This window comes from Cygnus olor, chromosome 23, assembly GCF_009769625.2.
Source record: "Cygnus olor isolate bCygOlo1 chromosome 23, bCygOlo1.pri.v2, whole genome shotgun sequence".
Taxonomy (NCBI): Eukaryota; Metazoa; Chordata; class Aves; order Anseriformes; family Anatidae; genus Cygnus; species Cygnus olor.
In genome coordinates this window covers 4,332,327-4,356,624 of record NC_049191.1, presented here as the reverse complement: position 1 = coordinate 4,356,624, position 24,298 = coordinate 4,332,327, and the positions used below count along the sequence as shown (strand labels likewise).

The 24,298-nt window shown below is 67.5% G+C and overlaps 2 protein-coding genes across 7 annotated transcripts in view; both read left to right on the top strand.

Annotated features, from left to right (window-relative positions):
* AHDC1 (AT-hook DNA binding motif containing 1) overlaps positions 1 to 24,298 on the top strand; it is a 51,852-nt gene that overhangs the window by 7,429 nt on the left and 20,125 nt on the right. The window contains exon 1 of one of the 6 annotated variants that reach the window (XM_040534799.1): positions 9,397 to 9,782. The exons of the other annotated variants lie outside the window; for them this stretch is intronic. The gene's annotated coding sequence lies outside the window, so the exon portion shown is untranslated. Of the gene's footprint in view, positions 1 to 9,396; positions 9,783 to 24,298 lie in introns of those variants that run through there. 6 annotated transcript variants of the gene reach the window in all.
* LOC121058800 lies at positions 659 to 22,823 on the top strand. Its single transcript, XM_040534811.1, has 2 exons — positions 659 to 669; positions 17,340 to 22,823. Exon 2 carries the CDS (start codon positions 18,019 to 18,021, stop codon positions 19,531 to 19,533), a length of 1,515 nt encoding a protein of 504 aa, XP_040390745.1. The 5' UTR covers positions 659 to 669; positions 17,340 to 18,018; the 3' UTR covers positions 19,534 to 22,823.

Genomic DNA, 24,298 nt, shown 5'->3' with positions numbered 1-24,298 from the left:
GGAGGGGGGAGCCGCGCTCCCCTCCCCTCCCCGGCATTCCTCGGGAGTGAAACACAAGAGCTGGCAGGGCACTCGCGCTTTCTCTGGCCTCCGCTCCTCCGATTCCTGAACAAAGCCTCCTGCCTCTCCCGGGAGCCTGAAACAGGAGAGGCGGCTGCTGGCGGATGGGAAAGGCGAGCTGTTCCCTTCTGTCCCGTGCCAGGAGCCAGGCGGTGGGACAGGGGTGGGTGGCAGTGGGCACGGTCCCCGCGGTCCCCGTGCACCAACGTGCATGGCCGGAGCTGCCCCGCGTGGGGACCACAGGGACCGTGCCCACCCTCAGCCTCACCCCGGTGCCCCACCAAGCAGCAAATCCCCCCCAGTTACAGGAAAGCTCCTCCGAAACACACCACCGTGGGCGATGCTTGGAGGGCTGGCCCAAAGGGCTGGCCAAAGGACTTCCCATCCCCGCCATCTCGCTGCGAGATGCCCATGGTATTGCTATGGAAACTGAGCCCCGGAGAGAACCGGGTTAGCCCTGGAAAGGACCGGGTTTGCCCTGGAAAGGACCCAGTTAGCCTGGGAGAGGACCAGGTTAGCCCTGGGAAGGACTGGGTTAGCCCTGGAGAGGACCAACTGAGCCCCAGTTCAGCCCCAGTTTGGTCCAGGCTCCCAGTCTTGCGCGTGATGGTAACATGGGATGGCGCACCCGGACCGGCTTCGCCCCCGTAAGCGGGGCGATGCATCCCGCAGCCACCTTCCCAAAGTCCGACCCCTTCCCGCAGAACAAAGCCCCCCCCCTCCCCGCCGCCCCCGGTGAAGCAGGCCCCTGTCGGAGCGCAGTCCCCGACAGCGAAGGTTATTTTAATGGATGCATTACTTTAAACGAACCCTCCGCCATCTGTTCCACCCCCTAATTACGCATGCAAAAAAAGCCCATCTCACAGCCAGCGCAGGAGAAAGTAAAGATATAAGTGATTTAAATGCGCGTAGCCCCAGCTCCGCCAGCAGCTGGGGTGGGCTGCGCTCCCCTCCTTCCTCCTGCCTGCCAGGCGAGCGGGGCAAGGTGCGGGGAAGGAGGCAGAGGGACGGGGCTCCTGCCTTTGGTGGCGGCTGCCGGCGAGGAGGAGGAAGAGGAGGAGGAGGAGGATGGCGGCCAGCCCCGGTGCTGGCAGAGGCAGGAGTTTGGCAGTGCCCCCCCGGTCTCCCTGCAGCCCCCCCAGAGGTTGTGCTGGAGGCTGAGCCGTGGAAACGCAGGGGGACACGGGGTGTTTGGGGGGGTCCCCAGCCCGGCCGCGGTCGGTGGTGTCTCGGTGAGGTCCTGCAGCTCCCGTGCGTGGCCCCCATGGGTGACGTTGGGGTCCTCGTCCCGCGGGAGCCTCACCTGGGGACGTGGGGGTGACAGTGGGATAGCAGCGGGGTAACAGCGGGGCTGGGGCCCCGCTCCGTGCCCCACGGCTGTCGGGTTGGTGCTGGGGGGCTCATCCTCGCAGCCCCCCAGGATCTCGGGGGGATGTTGGGGAGCTCCAGGGATGCGGCAGGGGCAGATGGGGAGGGCTCAGCACCCGCAGGCCATGCTGGGGGGTGCCTTTCCCCAGCCACAGCTGCATTTCCAGGAGCTGTCCCCAAATCCCAGGCCCCAGAGTGCCTGGGGGAGATGCTCGGTCCTGGTGTTTTGTCCCCGGGGGCTGCAGGGAAGCAGAGGAGGAGTGCAGGGGGGCAGGGAAGAAGCCCTCCAACGAGGCAGAGCCCGCGGGTAGTTGAAAAAAATGACATTTTCAAGTCAGCCTCCTGCTTCTGGGGGCTGGCAGCGTGCTGGGGGTGACAGCACACCGGGACCACGGGGCCGAGGGCTGAACCCGTTCAAAAACCCCGTCCCCGGGGCTGTCCCCAGCGTGACTCAGTTTCCCCCAGCCCCTCCCCACCCCTCTCCCCACGCCGCCGCGTCCTGGGTGCCGTCTCCCCTCTCCCTCCGTCTCTCTCTCTCCGTGCCTGACTGCAGCAGATGCGCCAGCTCTGCAGGAAGAGGGAATTAAGTTGGGCTGGAGGAATTTTAAAGATTGCTGCAGGCCTGAGGGTCTTAGATACCCCTGTGGAGATGGGCAGTCATGCAGAATTAATCCTATCGGCAGCCTGGCTCGCCTTCAGCCGGTGCAGATCTCCAGGAGAGCGCGAGGGAGCACGGGGGGCGATGCTGGGGGCAGCTGGGCGAGCACCGGCGCCTCTCGGCGTTGATGGGAAATTAATAATGAAAAATTAAAGCCCCAACTCAGCCTTCCCGCGGCCCGGAGGTGGGACTGGCAGGGGGAGGAGGCGGGCGAATTGTGCAAGGCTTAAGGAAAACCTGTTTGCCGTAGCGAGCGGAGCCCGGTGGCGCGGGCAGGCAGCAGGGGAGCGCGCCGGGGCCGCATCCTGCTCTTGTTGGAGGCTGCTGGGGTGCAGCCGGGGCTTGGCGTGGGGTTGGTGTCTTGGCTGGACCTCGGTGTCACCCAAAACCGAGCTGTTTGCAGCGGGCTCCTGCAGCCACCGGGCTCAGCATGGGGTTCAGCACCAGCGTGGGGGACACGGGGACGCGCTGGATGTCCCCACGTGCTGCAACAGCGACGTGCCGCAGAGCCCAGGATGGCATCTGCTCACCCCGTGGCTCTGCCAGCCCTGCAGGCACCGGCGTCCCCATTGTCCCTCCCGGACAGCAGGGCCGCAGTGCCACCAGGCCACCGCACTGGGTGGCCCCGTGACGCTGCGCAGGGTGGCAGCTGCCTCCCAGCCCTCTGCTCCTGTTTTATAAATAATGCAGCGCCCAGGCGGCTTGGCACGGGGGCGAGCGCAGGGTGCTGTCACCCCATCCGGGTGACACCGGGCCGCCACCCCACCCCGGCAAGCAGGAGGCGAACCCCAATGTCCCCACGCCCCCCTCTTTGTCCCCCCAGCCCCAAATACCGGGGACGGGCGGTGGCCGCGGCGGGGGGCCCGCGGCGACCCCACGTGCCGTCCCCGCGCCTCGTGGCAGCGGCGGCGCCGATGGCGGCGCGCAGCTTGCAGGGTTGCCATGGCAATGTGCTGGCGCTAACGAAGCCGAGTAAACATTAACTAACGAGGGAGAGCCCCGCGCGGGTCAGGGCTGGGGGCTGCGTGGAGCCGGGGGGGGGGGGCTCGGAGCCGTGGCGGGGGCCCGGTGCAGCGGGAGCATCCCCGGACCCCTCGCCGGGCCGCGCCCCCCGCTGCGCCCTGCTGGGGGCTGGCGGGGGAAATGTCCCCAGGGCTGGGACACCGGGGGCCCTGTCCTCTTCTGCGGCCACCCTCCATGGGAAAGGGAGAGCCCCAAGGACACCAGTGCGATGTGCAGGGGCTGAGCGTCGCCGTGGGTGCCGGTGGGATGCAGTGCGCCAGCCATCGGCGCCTTCGTTGTGCTCGCAGCCCTCTCGCAGCACCCATGGGTGCAGGGCAGGGAGCTCGGGGCATCCTTCGGCCGCTGCCACCGCCTGCAATTGTCACCGTGATTCAAGTCCCCGCGTCCCTCCCTGCTGTCCTGGCCTGGGGACCCTACACCGGGGTCAGGGTGAGGGTCAGCCCCCACGCCAGGGCCCCATGGTGCCGAAGGTCCCCTCTGCAGCTGGGGGCACAGTGCTGGCGCTGCAGCTCATTAGAGAGAGGTGCAGGTGCCCCAGGTACCTACCTCCTCCCAGAGGGCTCCTAATGAACGGCCACTAACGAGCGCCTGCTTGGGAAGAGGCTGATTGGCGAGCAGGCACCGGGGGAGCCGTGCACAGGAGCTTTTTTTGGGGCTGCAAGGGGCTGAACAGCCCAACCTGGTGAGCCTTCCCTCTGCACCGCGCCGTGCATGTGGCCGCTGCACCATGCACGAGGGCCCCGTGTCCCCGTCCCTGTCCCCGTGCTAAATCTGGCCCCTCCGCCAGGTCTGAGCACGGCTCCGCAGGGCTTTTACCCCCCGGGGGGGTTTCGTGTCCCTGCCCCGTGCCACCCTCCCGCCCAGGGTCGGGGCTGTCACTGTCCCCCCAGGCGTGGCAGCGCCGCTCCGTGCCCGCTGGGCGGGTGGGTGCTGGGGCTGGATGGGAGCATGGGGACGTGGCTTGGGGAGGGGGCTCGTGTCGGCCCCCCCAGCCCCATTTTTAGTCCCATCATCCGAAGCCACCCACCCCCTCCACGGGCCTATCTGCCTGGGGGGGTCAAAGATCCGTGACTCCCATGCTAACGCCCCCACCCCAAAACCACCCCGCGGGCGCTGGCATTGGAGCAGCGATGGGGGCAGGTCTGTGGGTGCCGCAGAAGGGCGGGCAGGGGGGCTGCGTGGCTGGGGGGGGGGGGGCCCTTAGGCTGTAAACGAGCATCTCGTCCCCCTCCTTCTCCCCCCCCACCCCCGCCGGACTAATCTCCTGCCAAACCTGCTCTTCCTGCAGTGCCGTTATCGGGGCCGCAGGTCGCCCACCCCCTGCCCCAGCTGCTATTTTGGGGGCGGTGAGGGGGGGCTCAGCCCATCCCTTGTGGGGCCATCAACCCATTGGGGTCAGGTCCGTCCCCCCCTGCCGAAGGGAGCCCTAATCCTGCGTGACACGGTGCCCGGCTCCGCGGTGGCTAATTGCAGCGTCCCCAGCTGAGGATTAGGGTTTAAAGCGGGGAAGGAGCAGCGGGAGCAGATGAGCTCCCAAGCAACAAAGCTGCCGTTTTCCTGCAAGCCACTTTTATTAGGGGTGTAATTAAAAGCTGACGGGAGGTGAAAATTACAGGGAGGGTCGAGCCGAGGGAAGGGGCCACCCAAATCCCCCAGCCTGAGCCCTGGGGGGCTGCCTCCTTGCAGGGTGTGCGGGATCCCGAGGTGTTCCCGTGGCCACCGGCAGGGACAATCCCGGTGCCCGGCGCTGCCCCGAGGGCCAGGATGGGCCCCGGGCACCCGGCCCCGCTCCCCCCGCAGCGTTCCTCCCCGCCTCGCCGCGCTGGCAGGGCAGGAGGCAGCGAGGTGCTGGGCTGGTGGAGGAAACCCAAAGGCGGCCCCTATGAAAGGGGCTTTGTGTGCCCGGGAAGGAGCAGCCCTCCTCCTCCTCCTCCTCCTCCTCCTCCTCCTCCTCCTCCTCTTCCTCCTCCTCCTCCTCTTCCTCCCCACGTTGCAGGAGCGCGGGCGAACCTTCGGCGCTGCGTAATCGGGGCTCGGTGCTGCTGGTTGGGGTGCTGAGCTGGGCACCCGCGGCGTCCCTCTGGTCCGAGGGGACTTCGAAGGTGGTGCAGACACCGGTGTGGCCGGGGCGAGAGCCGCCCCTGTACCCGTGCTGCCTGCTGCTGGCCGTGGTGCGTGGGGGGACGCCCCCAGGGGCAGGGGGCACCCTGGGTGCTGGGGGGAAACTGAGGCACGGAGCAGCGTGGCAGCCGGGCCGTCCTGCAGCCTCCTGGCCCGCTCGGCATCCCCAGAGGGCTTTTTTTTCCGGCGCTTACAACCGTGGCGTCAGCAGGGGAAATGCGCTGGGTGACCCAGTCCCCGGGGTCATGCTGGTCCCTGTGGGACCGTGCAGGGCCATCGTGGCCCAGGTGGTGCAGGACAGCACGTCCCTGCAGCCCCCTGGGGCCGGCTGCGCTGCCGATACTGCAGGTGAGCGGAGGCACAGGGACGTTGTCCCGTGTCCTCTTCCTGCCACCAGCATTGCCCTCGCCCCGGCACCACCGCCTGCCTCAGTTTCCCTTCCCACTCACGCACACGCCGGCTCCAGTCCGGAGGGACCCCGGATCACCCGAGGGGGTTTGATCCACATTGGCCACCCCGACTGCCCCCCGTGGATGTGGCCGAGGTTCCCAGGGAAAGGGACATGGCACAGCAGTGGGTGTTTCATGGTGCCCTGTGCACGTCCCCAGGCAGAAGCTCTCAGTGGGGTCCCGGTGGGGTCCTGGCAGGGTCCCCCCGGTGGGTGCCTGGCCCTGGCTCCCGCGCCCTGGCTCCATCGGGTGGCGGGGGGCTTGTTCTCCGCCTGGACAGGAAGACGAATGAATTCCATTACGGGATCGCGATTTTATTCCACGTGTCAGGGAGCCTGAGATTAACTTGCTCACCAGGCTGTGACAAACCCAGACACCCGCGTGCACGCGCTCGGGCGCTGGGGCTTCGCATGCTTGCCGGGCACGGAGATGCCTGAGACCCCACCGTGCCCCCGCTGGCCCCCTAAGGGCGAGCAGGGCCGTCCTCATCCTCCCTCCCGCTGGCTGGGAGCCCTCCTGGCACCTGGGAGGGCGCCTGGCACTGCCACCGTGCTGTCCCCTGTCCTAGAGGTCCTTCAGGCCCCCGAGGACGCAGGTGGGTGGGGAGCCCCGCAGCCTCCCCACATGGCTCCCCTGTACACGTCACCGTGCCAGGATGCCCTCACGCCTCCAAAAACCAGGCTGGGAGCGAGGCAGGAGGGGGGAGATGAGGGCTCGGGCGCTTTGTGGGGCGGAGCGAGGCCTCTCGCAAGAGCTGGTGGAGCTGGGAATGTGCCAGCCCCGTTTCACTCCAGTCAAGCAGCTGCCCACCCCGGGAGAGCGGGCTGGGGCCATGCATCCGCATGCATGGGGCTGTGCCGTGCCGTGCCGTGCCACGTTGTGCTGTGCCGTGCCGTGCCATGCTGTGCCACGTCGTGCCATGCGGCGCCGTGCCATGCCACACTGTGCTGTGCCATACCGCACCGTGCCGTGCCGTGCCCTGCTGTGCTGTGCTGTGCCATTCTGCGCCGTGCTTCACTGTGCCGTGCCACACCGTGCTGTGCTGTGCTGCACCGTGCTTTACTACGCCGTGCCGTGCCGTGCCGTGCCGTGCCGTGCCATGCAGCGCCGTGCCGTGCCGTGCCGTGCCGCGGGGCTGGCTGCTCTCCCCTTGCCGCCCCCCCTGCGCGGGCGCAGGCAGCTGGCTCTGTTTGCTGGAGGCTTTGCGCATTCCAGTTCTTGGGTCACTCGCCTTCAAAACCTCTCCGGGGACGGAGGCAGTTGGGAGCTGTAACAAACAACCGAAGGGCTCCGATGACGCCCGCGCCTGGCGCTGAGTGCCAGCACCGGGGGGGTCCGGGGAGGGGGGGACACAGCCCCCCGCTCCCCTTGCACAGCACCAGGCAGGAGGGCAGCCTGGGGAGGTCCTGCTACAAACACACACGGGACTGGGGCTCGTGGTTGGGAAAGGGGAGGCACCTCCGAGCGGTCTCCTTGCAGGACGTGGTCACGTCCCGGGGAGTGTCAGGGTGTGCAGGAGGGATGCCACTGTCCCCAACACCCGGGGCACCAGCACCTGGCCAGGATTTGTGTGTGGAAGGGTGATGGAGCCCAGCGGGCGGCCACCTCGCTGCAAGAGCAGCGTGCTTGGGGCCACTGGGGCTCAAGGTTGGTTAATGTGTCCTGGAATGTGTGCCGGAGCCGTCCCGGGGAGATCAAGGGTCCGCGCGGAGCCGCAGGAGCGCGGCAGCACTTGGGGGCTGCCGGGGCCGTGCGTCGGGGAGGCTGGGCGGCGCGGGAAGGTCAGGCTTGGCCAGATGCAGCCACTCCACCCTCCTCCAGTGCTTTGCACATTAATGCAAATGCACTGGCCTGAGTGGTTCATTAGCAGCATGTGGAATGGAATAATGCATCCGCATCCCATTAGCCTAATGAAAAAAAGGGAGCCGGCACCTGGAACAAAGCTGCCGACTCTTGGCGAGTGCTCTGGCTCGGCCATGCTGGGCCGTGGGGCCCCCCCTTTCCTTCCCTTCCCTTCCCTTCCCTTCCCTTCCCTTCCCTTCCCTTCCTCTCCCTTCCCTTCCTTTCCCTTCCCTCCGCCACCCCGCTCACCCCGGCCGCCTCCTGCACCCGCCTCCGAGCATCCTCGCACCCAACACGGCCGAAGGGGGCCGCGGGTGCCCCCACCTTGGGGTGCTCCCCGCTCGCCAGCCGGCACGGGGGGACCGGGGAGACCCCAGGCCGGGCGGTGCCGGTCCCGGGGGGGTGGCAGCGTTGGGCCCGAGTGGCGCAGAGGCGCTGGCCGGGTGTCGGTGCCGGGCGGAGAGATGTCCCCGAGTGTCTCTGGGGCTGGGAGCGCAGAGCCTGAAGGATTAGAGGAAACATTGCCAAACAAACCAGGCTGTGCCGGAACCAATTAGCCTCCAGCAGGCAGAGTTTCAGATGCTGTTATTTCTGCCTCTTCTCTTTCTCTGCCTCCTTCTGTCTCCCTCTCTCTTCCCCCTTTCCCCCCTCCCCGGCCCTCCCCAGCCCCTCCTGCCCGCCCCCAGCATCTCTGCCGTCTCCATTCCTCTCCGTGTCGGAGCTTGTTTTGGGCACTGGCTTTGGAGTGAGTCATGCCGCGCGTAGGGGATTTTAAAAGCTTTCTGCTGTCGCTGGGAGCCGGTTTGGGCTGCTCTGACACTGGGGGTGGAGCGCGGCGCGCTGCAGACAGCCCTCGTCTGGGGAGCCCAAAAATCCCCCGCCCACCCCCTCCAAACCCCCCGGTCCCCCCAAAACCGCTGGGGTCCCGTGGCCCCACGAGCTTGGGGCCGGGCCCCGGCCACCCCAGCCAGCCGCTGAGTCACAGCCGAAACTTTCGAGCCGTTGGAGCTTCCTCCGCGAGGCCCCTCGCCGAGGAAGTGGGCTGCCGGGGCGTCGAGGCTGCCGGGGCGGTTACCCCGGCCCCGGCCTGGGCCGGGCGCGCAGGCGCACGGGGAGAGGGCGCTGGGGCTCGAAGCGTGGGAGATTTCCACCCCCCCGGCCACCTCCACCAAGCCCCAGGGTGGGGGCCCCCGCGGCGTGACCCTGCCGCTGGTCCGCAGCTGGCCCCGGCTTCCCTCCCTCCTCCTCCTCCTCTTCTTTCTCCTCCTCCTCCTCCTCTTCCTCGCCTTGAGCTGTGCTGCCGAGGGACTGCAGCTCCCGTGGATCAGGAGGAGATTTAGGTCAAGCGCTCGACTGAGTCGGAACAGCCATCTGTGTGCGGAGGAAAGCGGCCACCCAGCGCCCCTGGAGCGCCCGGCACCGCCACCCTGCCCGCGGCCCGGCACCGCCGCAGCACCCGCGGCGAAAAACCCAATGGGGGAAGAAAAAAAAAAAACAAAAAACAACGACCCCCCCCCCCCCTCAAAAAAAAAAAATCCATCGCCCTCCACCTCTGCCCGTCGGCATCGCTGGCAAATGAAGGGGAAACCGGCCAGGGCGCCGGGCCAAGGTCGCCCTGACACGCCGCGGGCGCTGCGCGGGCTGGGTGCGGGCGCGAGGCCGGGGCCGGCCCCGGGCGCCCGGGCGCAGGCGGGGAGGGAGGCGCGGGCGGGAGCAGCAGCGCTGGCCACGGGCCCGGCACCGGGGCTCCTGGGTTCCTGCAGGAACAGGGTGGAGCGGGAGGAGGCCGGGGAGCTGGTGTCATCCCGGCCGCGGCGGGGGGTGCGCTTCCCTCGCGGGGCGGCGGAGAGGGAGGGGGGGCTCAGCGCCGGCTGCGGGGTGCGAGGGGTGCGCCTGCTCCGTGCCTCAGTTTCCCCGAGTGGGACTCTCGGGGTGCGGGCGGCACGGTGGGGTTCGGAGGCGGGTGTGGAGGCGGCCCCGGCCCCTCCTGCTCCCCACCTGCCGGCTTCTTCTCGCTTTCTCCGTTTCCTTCCGGAGCTTTTTCGCTCGCCGGCGTTTCCCTGCCGCTGCTCCTCTGCACACGCCCGGCTGCGGGGAGAGGAAACGGGGCTGGGGAGGCCGAGGGGGCTTCCAGCCCCATGCACTGCGCCGGCGCCGCAGCCGGCAGGGCTGGGGGTGCTCCCCGGCACCTCGCCCCCTGCGCCCCCCACCTGCACCCCGCCGAGCCCCTCGGGAGCCCCCCGGCCGATGGGTGCCGCCTGGTAAGGAGCTTTGCCCAGCCCCGCCGCCTGTTTGCTATTAATCCTGCCTTGGCTATGGGATTAAGCGTGGGGAGAGCTTTGGGGAGCCTGGTTTTTGGAGGTCTTAGCTGGGAGGGGATGTCCCCATGTGGGTGCCGTGCCACGCCGGAGCTGGTCCTGCCATCCAGCGGTGCTTGCTCCCTGCTCGCGTGTCCGGGGAGAGAAGCAGGCAGGAGCATCCGTGTGCTGCGCCGTGCCAGGAGTGGGGCCGGTGCGTCCCCAGTCTTCATCCACATCCCTCCTCTCCCTCCCTGCCTCGCACTTGCACAGCAGCACGCAGGCACGTGCAGCTGCGCGGCGAGGCGGCTCCGAGCGGGGCCATGCAGGCAGCACCCAGAGGAGGTGTCCAGCGTGGAGACGAGGGATGTGGGCTCAGGGTGGGCTCCGATCAGGGGTGCCGTCCTGATTTCCCCATGGCCTGGGGTCCCCGGGGAGGCCGGGGTTGTTCGGAGGGGGCTGGTGGATGCCGGGAGCTCAGCGGTTCTTTATGGTCTCAGAGGGCTCCATTAATTCTTTAAATATCCAGCCTTTCCAGGTGGGTTTTGTTGAAAATTAATTTCCGGAGCTATTTTAATTTTGCTGTATTTAATTTGCTGTTTATTTTAATTAATTAACGTCGGGAAAATCTCTTCTCCCTAGCATCCTGCAGCCGTCTGGGGTGGCTGCACCCGGGAGGTGAGAGCAGGGGGTGTTGGGGACGCGAGGGCGAGGGGCTCCGGGAGGGGGGGAGCACCCATCCCACCCATCCCCGCCGTGCCCACCCATCCCTGCAGCACCCTGCCCGGGGAAAAGGGGTTCTAGCACCCACCCGCTCACCGGGATGGCAGCGTCGGGACGGGCAGCGTGGCCGAGTGCATCGGGTACGGGCGCTGGGAGGCGTCGAGCTGGGTCCCTGCCCAGCTCCGTCCTCGGCTCCACGGCTCGCCTGGCACCGGGGGGGTTGCTGCCGGCTCCCCCGGGATGGTTGGGATGGTTGGGATGGTTGTTGCATCTCCCGGCGGGGAGATGGGCTGGGTGCAGCTTGCAGCCACCTTCCTCCTCCTCCCGACAGCTCTGGGGACCCGCAGCCCATGCAAGGGGTCCGGCGCCACGGGGACCCAGCGCGGTGCCGTGCCAAGGGGCAGGGCGATGCTTTCAAAGGCAGCACGGGGCTCTTTGCTGCGAGCCGTGCCCGTGCCGAGGGATGCGGGGCTGGGCTCAGCCTCACCCCACACATCCCCGTTCCCGGCGCTCGGTGGTCCCGGCTGGGAAAAGCAGCCCCAGGGCTGGCCGGGGCCGGCTCAACCCCGTGCCAAGGCCGGGAGTGGGGCCAGGGGGCGCCTGGCTGGGGGTGGGGGGGGAAGGGACTGAGCCGCCTTCCTACAGATCAAGGCCTCTGGTCTCTTGCATGTCTAGACACTGCCACACACACCTAATGTGGTTCTTGGCAGGAGCCGCGGCTGCTCTCTCGAGGTTAATTGCTGCGCGCAGAGCGCTGCAGACAGATAGCCGGGCTCCGCTCTGCCCCCGAGGACGCCTGATGGACTGCGGGGCGAGGGGCCCCGTGCCCACCCCGAGCCCCACACCAGCTCCCGGGGATGCTCGGTGTCCCCGGGAACCAGGAGGGGTGTGCACGGCCAGGTGTCTCGGCGCGGAGCTGGGGGGATGCTCTGCGTTTGGGGAGCACGCAGGGGTGGAGAGGGGCCGGCTGCGCTCGGCAAGGGGCTGGTGGTCCCCCGGGGGCTTCGTGCATGGGGCCGGGTGAGCGTGCACGGGGCAGGAGAAGAGTTAACGGCCCCGGGAGGCGCCGGCACAGCCTCTCCCTGCTCGCCGCGTCCTCCCCGCTGCCTCGTGGTCTTGGCAAGGCGGCTGAGCTAGATAAGGGGAAGCGCGGCGGGGGGAGCCGGACAAAGGCAGAGCCTTATTCAGCCTGCGTGGCCGGATCCAGCCTCCGGAACGGGAGCCGGAGAGAGCCACGGCAGGGGCTGGGGTGGGAAGAGCTGTTTCATCCTGCGGCCGAACATCTGGCTGAAAGCAGAGCTGGGCGCGGGCAGGGAAAGGGACGGCGCCGGGGTGCGGTGGTGGGGTGCAGCTGCAGGGGCGATGCCTGGGGCTCTGCCGGCCCCAAGCACCCCGGGACATGATGGGCGAGCCAATTCCCAGCGGCTGCTTTTGCAGAGGAGCCGAGCACAACCAGAAACCGGCACCCCCTGAGCTGGGCACCCAGGGGGGCTGCACTGCACCAGGGCCGGGCAGGACCCACCTCCCTCTGGCTTTCCTAATGTGCAGAGCAACCCTTGTTCGGGCCCGTCCCCAGCTCCCTCGTGCAGTTTTCGAGGTGCAGCAGCGCAGAGCAGGGGTGGGAAGTGGTGGCCTCACCCCAAAGGCGCACAGAGGGGGAAGCACATCGGCCGCTGGAGAGATCCCCCAGCACGACTTCCCCTGCCGTGCGTGGGGCCGGCGCTGGCGCCGACATCCGGACTCGGTCCCCCCGCGCACCGAGCCCCAGCCCCGGGACCTGCCCCGCACGGCATCCCCAGGGACCCGGGCGAAGGTTTCATTCCAAGCTGTGTTTTGGTTTGGGGTTTCGTCATGTTTTCATGGCAGGGAATTTCCGTTCCTAACCAAAGACGAGGGAAAGAAAAAAAAAAAAGAAGAAGAAGAAGAAAAAAAAAAAACACAACACACACACACAAAAAAACCTGCGTTGAATTTTGGCCAGTGAAATGGGATGTTTCCATTCTTGTTTTGGCTTTTGGCAGCCCCAAACTGCAGCCAGTGGAAGAAACTGTCTTTGTGGAAATGCTGCTGGCCTGCTTCGTGCCGTGCTATGGCTGCGGCGCGGCCCCTTCCCGTCGGGCTCTCCGAGCTCCTGCCCTCGTGGCCGAGTGGCTCGGGGGCGGCTCGGGGGGTTTTGGGTGCGGTGCGGGGGGGGGGGTTTCCGGGGAGAAACCTGCAGAGAGCGTGAGAAGGAGCGCGAAACCTCCCGAGCGGCGCAGGCAACCGTTCCTCCGGCCCCTTTTGAACTCGGCTCTCTCCTCCCCACGGCTCCGCTGGCTGCACCGCGTGTTGCTCTTTGCCTGTTCCGCAGAGGACATTGCCATGAGAACGGGATCTTTGTTTCGCGGGGAGCGTCGACACGAAGCAGGCGAGCGGCTGCAAGGACACCGGTGGCACAGAGCTGGCGGCTCCCACTTGTCCTTGCAGCGGGTCGCTCTCTCCTCCCCAGCTGGCGGCAGAGCCGCGTTTTGCTCCAGCGCGCGTCGCCGTCCTCCCGCCGTGCGCCGCCTCCCCTCCCTCCCCGCCCGGCCCTTCCAGCGTCACCCAGTGTCCCCGAGGAGCCCCTCGGGCCACCCTGCCCTGCGCCCGAGCCTTTGGGGTCCCCCCCCCCTTGGGGAAACGGCGCTGCGGCGGGTGGGCTTTGGAGGAGCAGCCTCTGCAGTGCTTAAATGAGGTTGCTCCCCCCCTCCCCGGCCACGCTAGGAAGAATTACAGTAGGCCAGGCATCTGTTCTGGCAGAGCCGAGCTAAAGAGCTTGTCCTGGGCTTGGCAGCCCAGCCGGCGCAGCCGACAGCTTTTCCAAGGGCAGCCTTGGCGGGTGCAGAGCAGCAGGTTGACATTGCAGGAGGAAGAGGAGCCCTGCAGTGCCGGCACCGGCCCCGCGCCCCTCTCCTCCTGCCGGGCGGTGGGGTGGCGGGGGCATGGGGGGGACACCGGTGGGTCTGCGGGAGGGTGATGGGCGGGGGGATGCTGCCACCAAACACCCCGTCCTGCGGCAGATCTTTGTTAGGGCTGTCCGTGCGGTGCTGGGTGCAGGATGTGACCACCTGCACTCCTGGGCTGATGGTAGTGAGGGACGCAGCGGGCGCACCGGCACCAGGGCGGTGAGCTGACCCCGTGTGGGATTGGGGTGGGCATGGGTGGCAGGGAGGCTTGGGCTTGGAGCAGTCCCCCGGGTCGGAGATCTCCTTGGCGGTGCCCCCCCGGCTCGGAGGGTCAGGCTCAGCCCGGTTTGTGCATACTGATGGCAGGAGGACGGCTGGTGCCGCGCTCGGTGCGTGCCTGCAGGCAGAGGGAGAGCCAGAAGCCACAGGGCTGGCAAGAGAGGGGGGCAGGATCAGTCCCCACGAGGTGCTGAGCAGCCCCTTGCTTCCCGTGGGCTGCAGTTAGCAGGGAAGCGGTCCCCAGAACCCCATCAGCTGCTTCTCAGCTGTGTGACTCAGGGTCCTTAGACGTCCCCACCCGGCCGGTGGGCGATGGATGCCTGGCAGCCCCCCGCGGTCCCACCGCCACCCGCTGTCCCCATCAGCGCCGTGGGACCCACGGGGCTCCCCGGCCACGGGGGCAGGTGCGTGGTGCTATCCGAAATGGCATCCCCTCCACCTTCTGGTGCTTTCCTCCAACCCACCACAAAATTATCTCAAGCTATGGCCACCCTGGTGGCACAACGCAGCGGGGGGCTGAGCCCCCAGCACCGCAGCATGCTTGGCCGGGGGTTCAGCCGCCCCTGTCACCCCCCGAGCCCCTCCGTGTCCCCAGTCGCGCCCAGGCCTGCGAGCACAACTGCGGCGCGGGTAATTAGCAGTAAATCTCCGTGTGCGGCTCTGCTAATCAGCCGGCAGGAGCTGGGCTTGGGGGCGGCGGTCCTGCAGCACGGCCACCTGCCGGGCAGCCGCCGGGGAGGCTCGGGCTCGAAGGCACCTTTGCAAAACCCCGGTGCAGCTCCTGCAAACGCCGAGCCCGGGGGTTTGCAGCCACCACGCTCCTCCTGCCCGGTGCCCAGCACGGCGCCGTGTCGGCCATCGGTACTGCGACAGCCGTGCCTTGAACCAGCACCGCTCGGGCCGAGCCCTGCGCAGAGCACGGGACGCCGGGCACGGAGCTGGAGCGTGGCGGGCACGGACGGGATCGTCGGCGGTGGTAAAAATGACCCAGCCCCCTCTTAAAAACCCCGGCGCAGCAACCCGAGCTGGCGTCTCCCATGGCAGCAATTCCCACCGGGGTGGCGGTGGCGGCGATCGCTTTCCTGGCCGTTAACTCCCAGCCGGGCCGTGCCCGGGTGGGGAAACAGTGCCTGGGTGCCCGGCACGGCCCCGCCACCTTTCCCGGCCCCGTATGAACCAAGCCCTCTTCGTCCTCCCCAGGGCGTGGGCTCGCCCCGTGCCCTGTCCCCCAGCCCCGTCCCCACCCGTGCCCCGTCCCCAGCTCCCGGCCGCGGTGCAGCCGGCACAGGGCGCACCCCAGCCCCGGCCCCCGCGCTCCAATCCGCGCGATTTCCTATTTCTTTCTTAATGCGCCCGAGCCTCCTGTTTGCTTTTTTAACTGCAGTAACCACAAGAGGGAAGTTTCAGAGCGGCGCAAGCCCGGCTCCGCTGGGAAGGGAGAGCGGCGGAGGAGCAGCCGCATGCCGCCGCCGCCGCCACACCGCAACCGGGGACTTCGGCGGCACGGCCCGGCCCCGTGCCCCCAATTCCCATGCCCGGCGGTGCCTTCCTCCAGCCCCTTCCCCACGCCCCTCGCACCCAGCCCCTTTTCGAGGAGATGAGTTTGGGGCATACAGCATTGCAGGGCTGGTTCAGAGCCGCCGAAGGGGCTTGGGCCCCCCAGCGCCGATCGATCGCTTTTCTCGCTCCCTCTTCTTTTTTTTTTTTTTTTCTTTTTTTTTTTTTTTTTTTTTTTTCTGTTTGTTTGCAGCCGCTTGAGGGCTCTTGTGATGAATCCAGCCTGGACAGATTTCAAGAGCAGCTGAAACACAGCCCGTTGTGGGGGTGGGAGTGGGAGGTTAGCAGGGCCCGGTCAGCACCAGAATGCAAAATGGTGCAGCGCTCAGCGCCGCGCTGCCCTCGGGGACCGCAGGGGGACGGCACCCGTGGCCCCGGTGCCCCAAAGCTGGCGGCAGCGCCGGGCACGTCCGGATGCAGCGGGGCTGGGGAGGCAGCGGGGGCGCGCGGGGGCACCGGCGGCTGCGTGCTCCGGCGGGGCTGGGCTCTGCTCCAAGCCAGCCCATAATTGCGCCCGCGGAGGGGCCGGTGCCGCTGGCCTCACGCGGGGTCGCACCTGCGCGGGGCGGCGAGGAGCCGGGCGCCAGGTGCCGTCCATCCCCGGGGAGCGGCCGGCCTTCGAGCGCCGTAAAATGGCGGCTTGTTAATAAAACGGGGAGGGGGGCGGAGGAAACCCTTCCAAAAACCAGCAGGCGCTGCGAAAAGAGAAGGAGGAGAGGAGGGCGAGCGGCGCCCCGTGCCATCGGCTCGCGGCCGAGCGCTGCGCCAGGGCTGGGCAGGCGGCGGCAGCAAATCGGGGCAGGGGGGGGGGCACGTGGCTGCGCCGGGGGGCACGGGAGAGCAGGGGCAGGAGGCAAAGCAGCGCCTCGGAGGGGATGTGCTGGCTGAGGCGGCGCTGATTGGCGAGGATGCTGCTGCCATGGTGCTGGGTGCTGGGGTTTGCTGCGATTTTGCAGCTGCGACTCCGGGAGACAGCAGGACGCCTGCGCGCGCGTGCACGCGCCCGCGTGTGCGTACAAGCGTGTGCGCACGCAAGAGGAATAATTAGTTCCTACTCTAGCCCTTCTCACTCAAAGTGCTTTTTAAAAGCCTCCATTCATTAGTCTTCACGGCTCCCCCGAGGTGCCGTGTCCTCATTCTCTCCCCGCGCCGACTCCCCACCTTCCCAAGAGCAAAAATGGGGATCCTGAACCGGGGAAGGGGAGGGCCTGGCTCCCGGAGGGCACCGGGTGCTTGGAAAACCCACGGATAGAGCCCTGGCGGTGTGACAGCGGGGCCACCAGCAGTGTGCCAGGGACAGCGGGTGCTTTTGGGGACCGTCCTAGTGGTACCTGTCCCGGTGGGGCTGGCTGGGGCATCACAAGCAGCTGGGCATCGTCGCAAAGTTCTCGTTAGGGTTGAGCCGAGATGGGTTTGGAGCGGTGGGATGAGAGCGGAGTCCCACAGGGATGGCAAGGGCAGGGACACGGGTCAGCTGCGTCCCTCCCGAGCAGCCTCGGTCACTGCCACCTCCCTGCGCCACCGGCTGCGCTGGGACGAACCGAGGCCACCAGGGATGGCACTGCGGGTCCCCAGATTACCCGGCGTGATCCTGGCACCCCAGGAGGAAGGATGCCGGAGCGCGCCGGTGCCGCTCAGCCCTCGGACCCGAGCACCGTGGCTCGGTGCAGGAGCAGGCGGGTGCCCAGACGCGTGCCCCTCTGGCGGGCGGGCGCTGGCGGAGGGCCTCCTCTGCAAACCCTAACCTTATTTTCCCAGGTCCGACGCCAGTTTCCATGGAAACAGCCGGGAGCAGAAACGGGAACCAGAATCCAGAAACGCGAAGCCTCGAGCTCCCCGTTCGCTTTGCTGGATTCCTGCTCCCATCAGCCCCGGGACACCCTCGGGGTTGGGGTGCTGCCATGTTGTGGGGAACGAGGGGCACCCCAAAAGTGCTGCAGCACCCGTGGGTGGTACGGGGCGCCTGGGGACGTGCCCGGTGCCCGGGCAGTGATGTGGAGGCTGGGACAAGGTCTGCGTGTCGAGGTGGTGCCACGAGCGTGCGTGTGGGCACGCTCGTGCACCCACCTGTGCACTGTACAGGTACGGGGAGGGTGTGGGGGTTCAGTATTTATCGATAATACATGAGGGTGTCAGCGTTACTGGTGCGTGGGGAGGCGCCCAGCCCTGTCCCTGCCGTAATGTCCCCAGGACGTGATGGGAACAGGGGACCAAAGCCACCTGGGGAAGGGCAGCATGAGACAGCCGCCGCGTGGGGACTTGGCTGCTGGGTGCTGCAAGGGTCTGGTCGTGGGGGGAGGCTCTGCTCAGCTCTGAGCCCCCAAAATGCCCCCGAGCCTTTCTGAGAGACCACGTCTGCCTGCTCCCCGTTCCAGCCTTGTCTTTGCCAGCTGTGGGGTGTTGTCAGGGAGCCTCGAAGCCCCCAGCACCCAGGGGTGGTGGCACCGCGAGCGGCTCGCTGCGTCCCCGCGACGTCCCCAGCCTGGCCAAACGGTGACCGCCGGGCTGGCCCCGGTGGGGCCCCGTGGGACGGGTTTGTGTCCCTGCGTGGGCTCCCAGCACCTGGCGTCGGTGTCCGTGGGGCAGGATCGCAGCCGTGCCTCACCCCGGGGCGCTGCCGGCACCGGCACGGCGCCTTCCCCCCGAGTGGCACCGCCACCATTGTGCGTGCACACCGTAATACATCATTTAGAGACGGACAGGTATTAAGATACATTATGGATAACTCACGGAGAGAGACGCTATTAATAATACAGACACATACAGAGGGAAGAAAGTGCACACTTGATTTCCATGTTGCTACCAGGAGTTGTGAGGCTGGCTCTGGCTGCCTCTTCCCACACGTGACTGCAACACAGTGGGTAGCTGACAGCCCAGAGAGCCTGGCTTGGGGCCAGGAAAAAGCAGAAAACACAATGTCTGTGCATATCCTCTCTCTTAAAATAACACTCCAACACCGTCTGAGACGAATTAAAATAAGATCAGGAGCGGTCTCGCGGAGAGAGAGAGAGAGACGGAGGGAAAAAGGCAGGCAGGGGAACGGCCAGGGCTGGGTTGCTTCAGACACTGCCACCCGCCCGCAGCCTCCCGCCAGCTCTCGCGGGGAAGGAGGGGGCTCGTTTGCAGGGCTGGAGTTTAAAATAAAAAGGCGAGAGAGAGAAAGAGAGAGAGAGAGAGAGGAGAAAAGGCGCAGGCGAGCGGGAGAGCAAATCCCCGGCCGCGGCGGGGAGGGGAGAGATTCCTGCCGTCGTGTGCGCTGGATGTCCAGCACATGTCTGTCCTTTGGAGGGGAGCCTTGGCAGGGCGGGGGATGCGAGCGCAGCCTGCATGATGGAGAGCATCAGGAATTTCCTGCAGCTGAGGAACACACCAAATACCAGAGTGCAAGGGAGAGCGGAGGGGAGCAGGGTGCCGGGGGGAGCGGAGGGCTTGGAACAACCCGCGGGCAGGGGGCAGAGGGGTTGGGGGCTTTGGGCGGCGGGGAGGTGGGGGGGGGGGGACCTGGCGCTTCGGTGCTTTTTCCATCTGTTTGCCTGTCGGTGGGTTTTTTCCGCTCGCTTTTTGAAGGCAGGGCTCGGCCGGAGGCTGGCGGTGCCCTGCGGTGCTGCCTCGCCGCCGCGGGCCCCTCGCCGCCCTGCTCTCCTCCCCCTCCCCAGCACGGGTTTGGGATATTTTGGGGCTTTTACGTCTTTTCCTCCCTTCTTTCTCCCCCCCTCCCCAGCCTTCCCCCGGTTATCTGGCGCGGCGCCGGGGGACGTGGGGTTGGCGACGCCGGGGGACATGGGGTCGGTGACACTGGGGGACGTGGGGTTGGTGACGCTGGGGGACGTGGGGAGCCGGGGCCACATCCCGCACCCTGCACCTCTCCCACGGGGCTGAATCCTGCTCAGGCATCAGCCTGGAAGGACGGGCACATCCCCGTGGGCACCACCTTCGGGGTGCCCAGGTGCGAGCGCTTTGCGAGGCGCCCTTCGTCGCGCTCCCTCCTCTTCCTCGCCCGCGTGGGCCCGGCTGGGTTAAACAAACCCAAAAGCCACCGGGGGCGGGCGGCAGAGCCCCGGCGGCGCGGCGAGGCTGCGTCCAGGTGCAGGCTGACCTCTCCTCTTGCAGCTCCCCCTGCATCCCGCTCCGCGCCGGGGGCTCCCTCGGGGATGCTGGGGGGCCGGAGGGGAGGAGAGATCAGAGGGGGCATCGAGCAGCGCCGGATCCAGGTAGCCAGGAGGTCGCTCTGAAAATCTGGAAGTGGAGTTCGGTGGCGCTCAGCCGAGCGGCGAGAGCTGTCTCCTGCTTCAGGGCGGAGAGGAGGAGGAGGAGGAGGAAGGAGAAGGATGCAGCGGAGGGAGCGGGGGGCAGAGAGGCCGTGTGTGTGTGTGTGTGTGTGCGCCCCCCGTTGTGACCGCCGGGTGTCCCCGCGCCGTCCCCGTGCCCCAGGGGGATGCTGTGCCCGTGCAGAGCATCCCTAGCAAAGCGGGTGGGGGGCATCCGGCGGGGCCGAGGGGGTGCAGAGGAGGCACAGCACCGCGAGCGGTGGCCAAAGGCCGACCACGCGGCCCCGTCGCCGCCTGCCTCCCGTTCTCATCCACTCCAGGCCACGCGCCCCCCCCCCCATTCTGGGGTGAGCCGTGCCCCACACCTGCCGGGGGCTGCGGGGGCCCGGGGATGCTGAGCAGGCGCTGAGCTCATTAGCAGGCTCCAGCCTCCCCTGCACGGGGGTCAGAGAGCAGCAGCCGGGGGCAGGGGGCGTGGGGAGCGCGGCCGGAGGCGCTTTGTGTGGACTGGCAGCGGGGCCCCCCCCCGGCCCGCTCCCCCCGGCCCCTCGCCGGCTGTGTGCCCCCAGCCTCCCTGCCCGGCACGGATGAGGTCCCCCGGCCCCTTGCGTGACGGGAATCTGTCCTGGCCCCGCTCACTGCGCCGGCTGACGGCCCTTTGATCTCCAGCACCGCCACGGCACCAGGGCTTTGGTTGCACTGACCAAGGGGGGGGGGGGGGGTTGCACCTTGGATCCCCCCACCCTGGTGACAAGGGACAGCTTTGCGCGGTGTCACCCTGCCCGGGCAGGAGGCGCAAAACCCCTGCTCGGCCCAAGGGTGGCTTCTCCCTCGTTAGCCACCAGCTGCTAATTGTCCCCTCTGCGACGCCGTGCCATGGTGGTGGTGGTGGGGGGGCCCTTCTCCGCCATCCCCTGCTGTCCCCACGGCCCCGCCGTCCCCTTGGGGACACGTGGCCCTGCCGGGGGCACCGCCAGCCCGGCGTTTGCTGGGGGTGGCCGGCGGGGAGGTGGCCGGGGGGGGTGCCACTGGCTGGAGCGAGTGTGAACCTGGCATCTGGCGAATGTCACCTTACCCAGCCCGCGCTTCCCTGTCTCCATACCAACCGTTCTGCTCCAGCCACCTGCGGGGGGGTGGCAGCCAGCGCCTTTGGGGAGGAGGCGAGCTCGCCGCGGGCTCGCCGCAACCTTTCCGCACCTCTCCCCTCCCCGCTCGACCCCCCCGGGGTGCCGAGTGCCGTGCCATATAAATCCACCCCGACCGCCCCGCGCTCCTCGAGCCGTCGCCAGGCACAAGGGATGCGCCCAGGAGATGTGGCGGTGCTGACCCTGCTCATGCAACCCCAAAATCACGTTATTGCTCGCTCTGGGACTCAGTTTTCCCTCGGGGACGGAGGGCTGAGGGCGCAGCGAGCCCCTGCCCCTGCCCGTGCCGGTGCCCCTGCTCCCCGCCGAGCCCCGGTGCAGCTGCGGCGCAGGAGGGAGGCCGGCCTCGCTCCACCCCAGCCTCCGCGGCGAGGGCCTCTTCCAACAGCTCTGCACATTTTCCTGGACTGTCCCTCTTCCCTGCGACCAGATGTTCTCGCCCTCCTCCTCCTCCTCCTTCCCTCCTCCCCGGCAGGGTCCGGGCGGGAGCCAGCCCGATGTGGCCGCCTGGGGACACCGCTGGCCGGGTCCCCCCCCTCCTGCCCCACACCTGGCTGGGGGCCAGGGCTGAGCGGTTTGGGGACGGGGACAGCAAACGGCGCGGTCCTCCCGCGCGGCTCAGCCCCACACCGCAGCACTCCGGCTCCCCCCGTGCTCCCCATCCGGGCTGGAATGGCCCCAAACGCCGCAGGGAGCTGAGCAGGGACGGGGATCCCACACGCGTCGGGGTCAGGACCGCAGCACCAGGGCCTCGTGCTGGAGGGGATGCTGGAGTATTTGGGGTGCTGGAATATTTGGGATGCTGGAGTATTTTGGGGTGCTCGAGCACATTGGGGGTATGCTGGAGTATTTGGGATGCTGGAGCATTTGGGATGCTGGAACATTTGGGGGGATGCTGGAATATCTGGGATGCTGCAGTATTTGGGGGTAGCCTGGAGTATTTGGAGGATGCTGGAGCATTTCAGGGGCTGCTGGAGTATTTAGGGGCTGCTGGAGTACTTCGGGGACGCTGGAACATTTAGGGGAATGCTGGAGCATTGGGATGCTGCAACATTTGGGGGAACGCCGGGCTGCTGGGGAGGATGCTGGGACTGTTTGGGAGCATTGGGGCGATGTTTGGGAGCCTCGCGCCGTGCTCCTCACCCGTTTGTGCTGGGGCTGGCATGAAAGGTGATGGGAAGGGCTGCGCACACACGTGCAAGCCCCTCATGGGTGCACACGCGTGTGCAAGACCCAGCCCGAGCCATCATCAGCCACGTGGCCGCCGCTCGAGGCCGCAGCAGGAACAAGGGCCGGAGGGGCCGGAGGGGCCAGGCGCGAGCACCGCTCCCCGCCGCAGTGTGTAATTTCAGCAGAGCCTCAGCGAGGGGCAGGAGCAAATCGACCTTTTCACCCGTTTTCCTACCGGGGGGATTGCAGCCTGTTTCCTGTTAAACCTCGCCGAGAACCGGCTCCATCCTGCTGGCGAAGGGGGGGGGGATCTGGGGGAGCCCCGGCCGAGGGGGGCTTGGGTTTCCCTCCCCGCCCGCTGCCCGGACCCGTGGCGGCTCCTTCGTCCCGCTTCGTCCTCCTCTTCCTCCTCCTTCCCCTACCGCTGTTCCCGTGCGAGGCTTCGGGCGCCTTCGGCAGCCCGGGGAGCGGGGAGGCAACGTGGAAAATTGCTGCGAGGAAGGAGCCGAAGGCGGGAGTGATAAATATTGAAAGGGTGGGATTTCGATGTAGGCTGCAACAGCTGTGCTGGTTACAGTGTCACACTATCTCTCCACAGGTTTACTGACCCATTTCCATTCACACGGCTGCCAGTATCTTAGCAACTGCAACAGTCCCCCAAGAACAGGCATATTGCCTGCTATTAGTGACTGCTGCAACTGTGTCAAGGTTAGCTCTCTCCCTCCAAGCCCTGCAGGGTTTGTTTTCCGCCCAAAGCCAGCGCAGGCTGTTTCGTGGCACAGCCCCGGGGTGCCCGCCGAGGGTACCCGGTGTCCCCCCGGCCCCAAAAGCATCCCAACGTGGCCCCTCTTCCCGGGGCTGGCGGCCCCGCGGCGTGCTGGAGGGGTGCTGGAGGGGTGCAGGATGGGTGCTGGGTGCTGGGAGGGGGTGGGGAGGGTGGGCGAGGGGCTGGGTGGGTCGGGGGGTGCCGCAGGATCAGGTGCGTGGCGCAGCCCGCGCGGCCCCTGCTCGTCCCCGGTCCCCGTGGCGCTGGGCTGAGCTTTGGGGAGGGGGAAACTGAGGCACGGGGGCTGCAGGCGCTGGGGCAGGGGGTGAGGGTGCTGTGCCCAGCCCTGCATCTCCCCAGGGTGGGCAGGCGCAGAGCCAGCCCGCAGCAAGGCGAGGGGCTCGCGCCCCTCCTGCGCCCCCCCAAATCGCAGCGGCATCGGGGCCACCGAAGGCGCAGAGCACGGAGAGGGCAAGCAGCCAGCCTGCCCCGACGGGGAGGGAAACTGAGGCACGGGCACCCTGCACAGCACCCCAGCAGGGAGCTGAGCACCCAGCAAAGGGGTGCTGGGATGGGCAGGGTGGGTGCACCCGGCCCCCCCCACCCCATTGCCGGGTGCTCCCCCCGGCAACGCTGCAGACAGCAGGCTCCACACGAGCGCAGCCGCGGGGACGGCTGAGAGGGAAGCCACAAAAATGATTTAAGGGGCTGGCGGGATTGATTTATTAAGAACAATTAAAAGCGCTAAATACGCTTAGCTCAGCCAGACGCCGAGCAGGGAGCTGGGGGGGGGGGCGGGGGGAGACCTGTCTGCTGTATCCGGAGGGTGAGGCTGGCAGCAAGGGGACCGGCAGCGCTGCGCGGGGGAACGGGGTGGCACCGGGCTGCGGTGGCGCAGATGGGTAGGGAAGGAGTAGGGTGCTGGGAGCAGGGGCTCGGGGTGAGGGCGATGTCGTGGGGTGCAGCACCCGTGGGTCTGATGTGCAGCCGGGGCTGGGTTTGCACCCAGGAGTAGGTTTGCACCCAAGGATGGGTTTGCAGCCAGGGCTGGGTTTGCGTCAAGGGTTGGGTTTGCGTCGAGGGATTTTGCACCCAGGGATTTTGCACCCAGGGATGAGTTTGCATCCAGGATTGGGCTTGCATCCAAGGACGGGTTTGCATCTGGGGCTGGATTTGTACCCAACAATGGGTTTGCACCCGGGGATGGGTTTGCAACTGGGGCTGGATTTGCACCCGGCGATGTATTCGCTCCCGGGGATGGGTTTGCACCCGGGGATGAGTTTGCATCCAATGATGGTTTGCATCTGGGTCTGGATTTGTACCTGGCCTGGCAATGGATTCGCACCCAGGTCTGCGTTTGCACCCAGGGGTGTGTTTGCACCCCAGCTGGAGGGCTCCTGGTGGGATGCAGGAGGACAGGAGATCCCCATGCATCGCTGAAACCAGGCGAGCTGCGTCGAGCCGGTGCCAGATGCCAGCTGCAGGATGCCCAGTATGCCCAGTAAGCCGTACTGGGCAGGCGCTGCAGTCACGGCCCCATCTGGCAGCGCTGCCCTGGGACCTCTGCAAAGCCCCACGCAGCTGGCGGTGTGCAGGGACGGAGCAGGGCTCGGGGAGCGTTGCGACACCGCCGAACCCACGGCCCCAC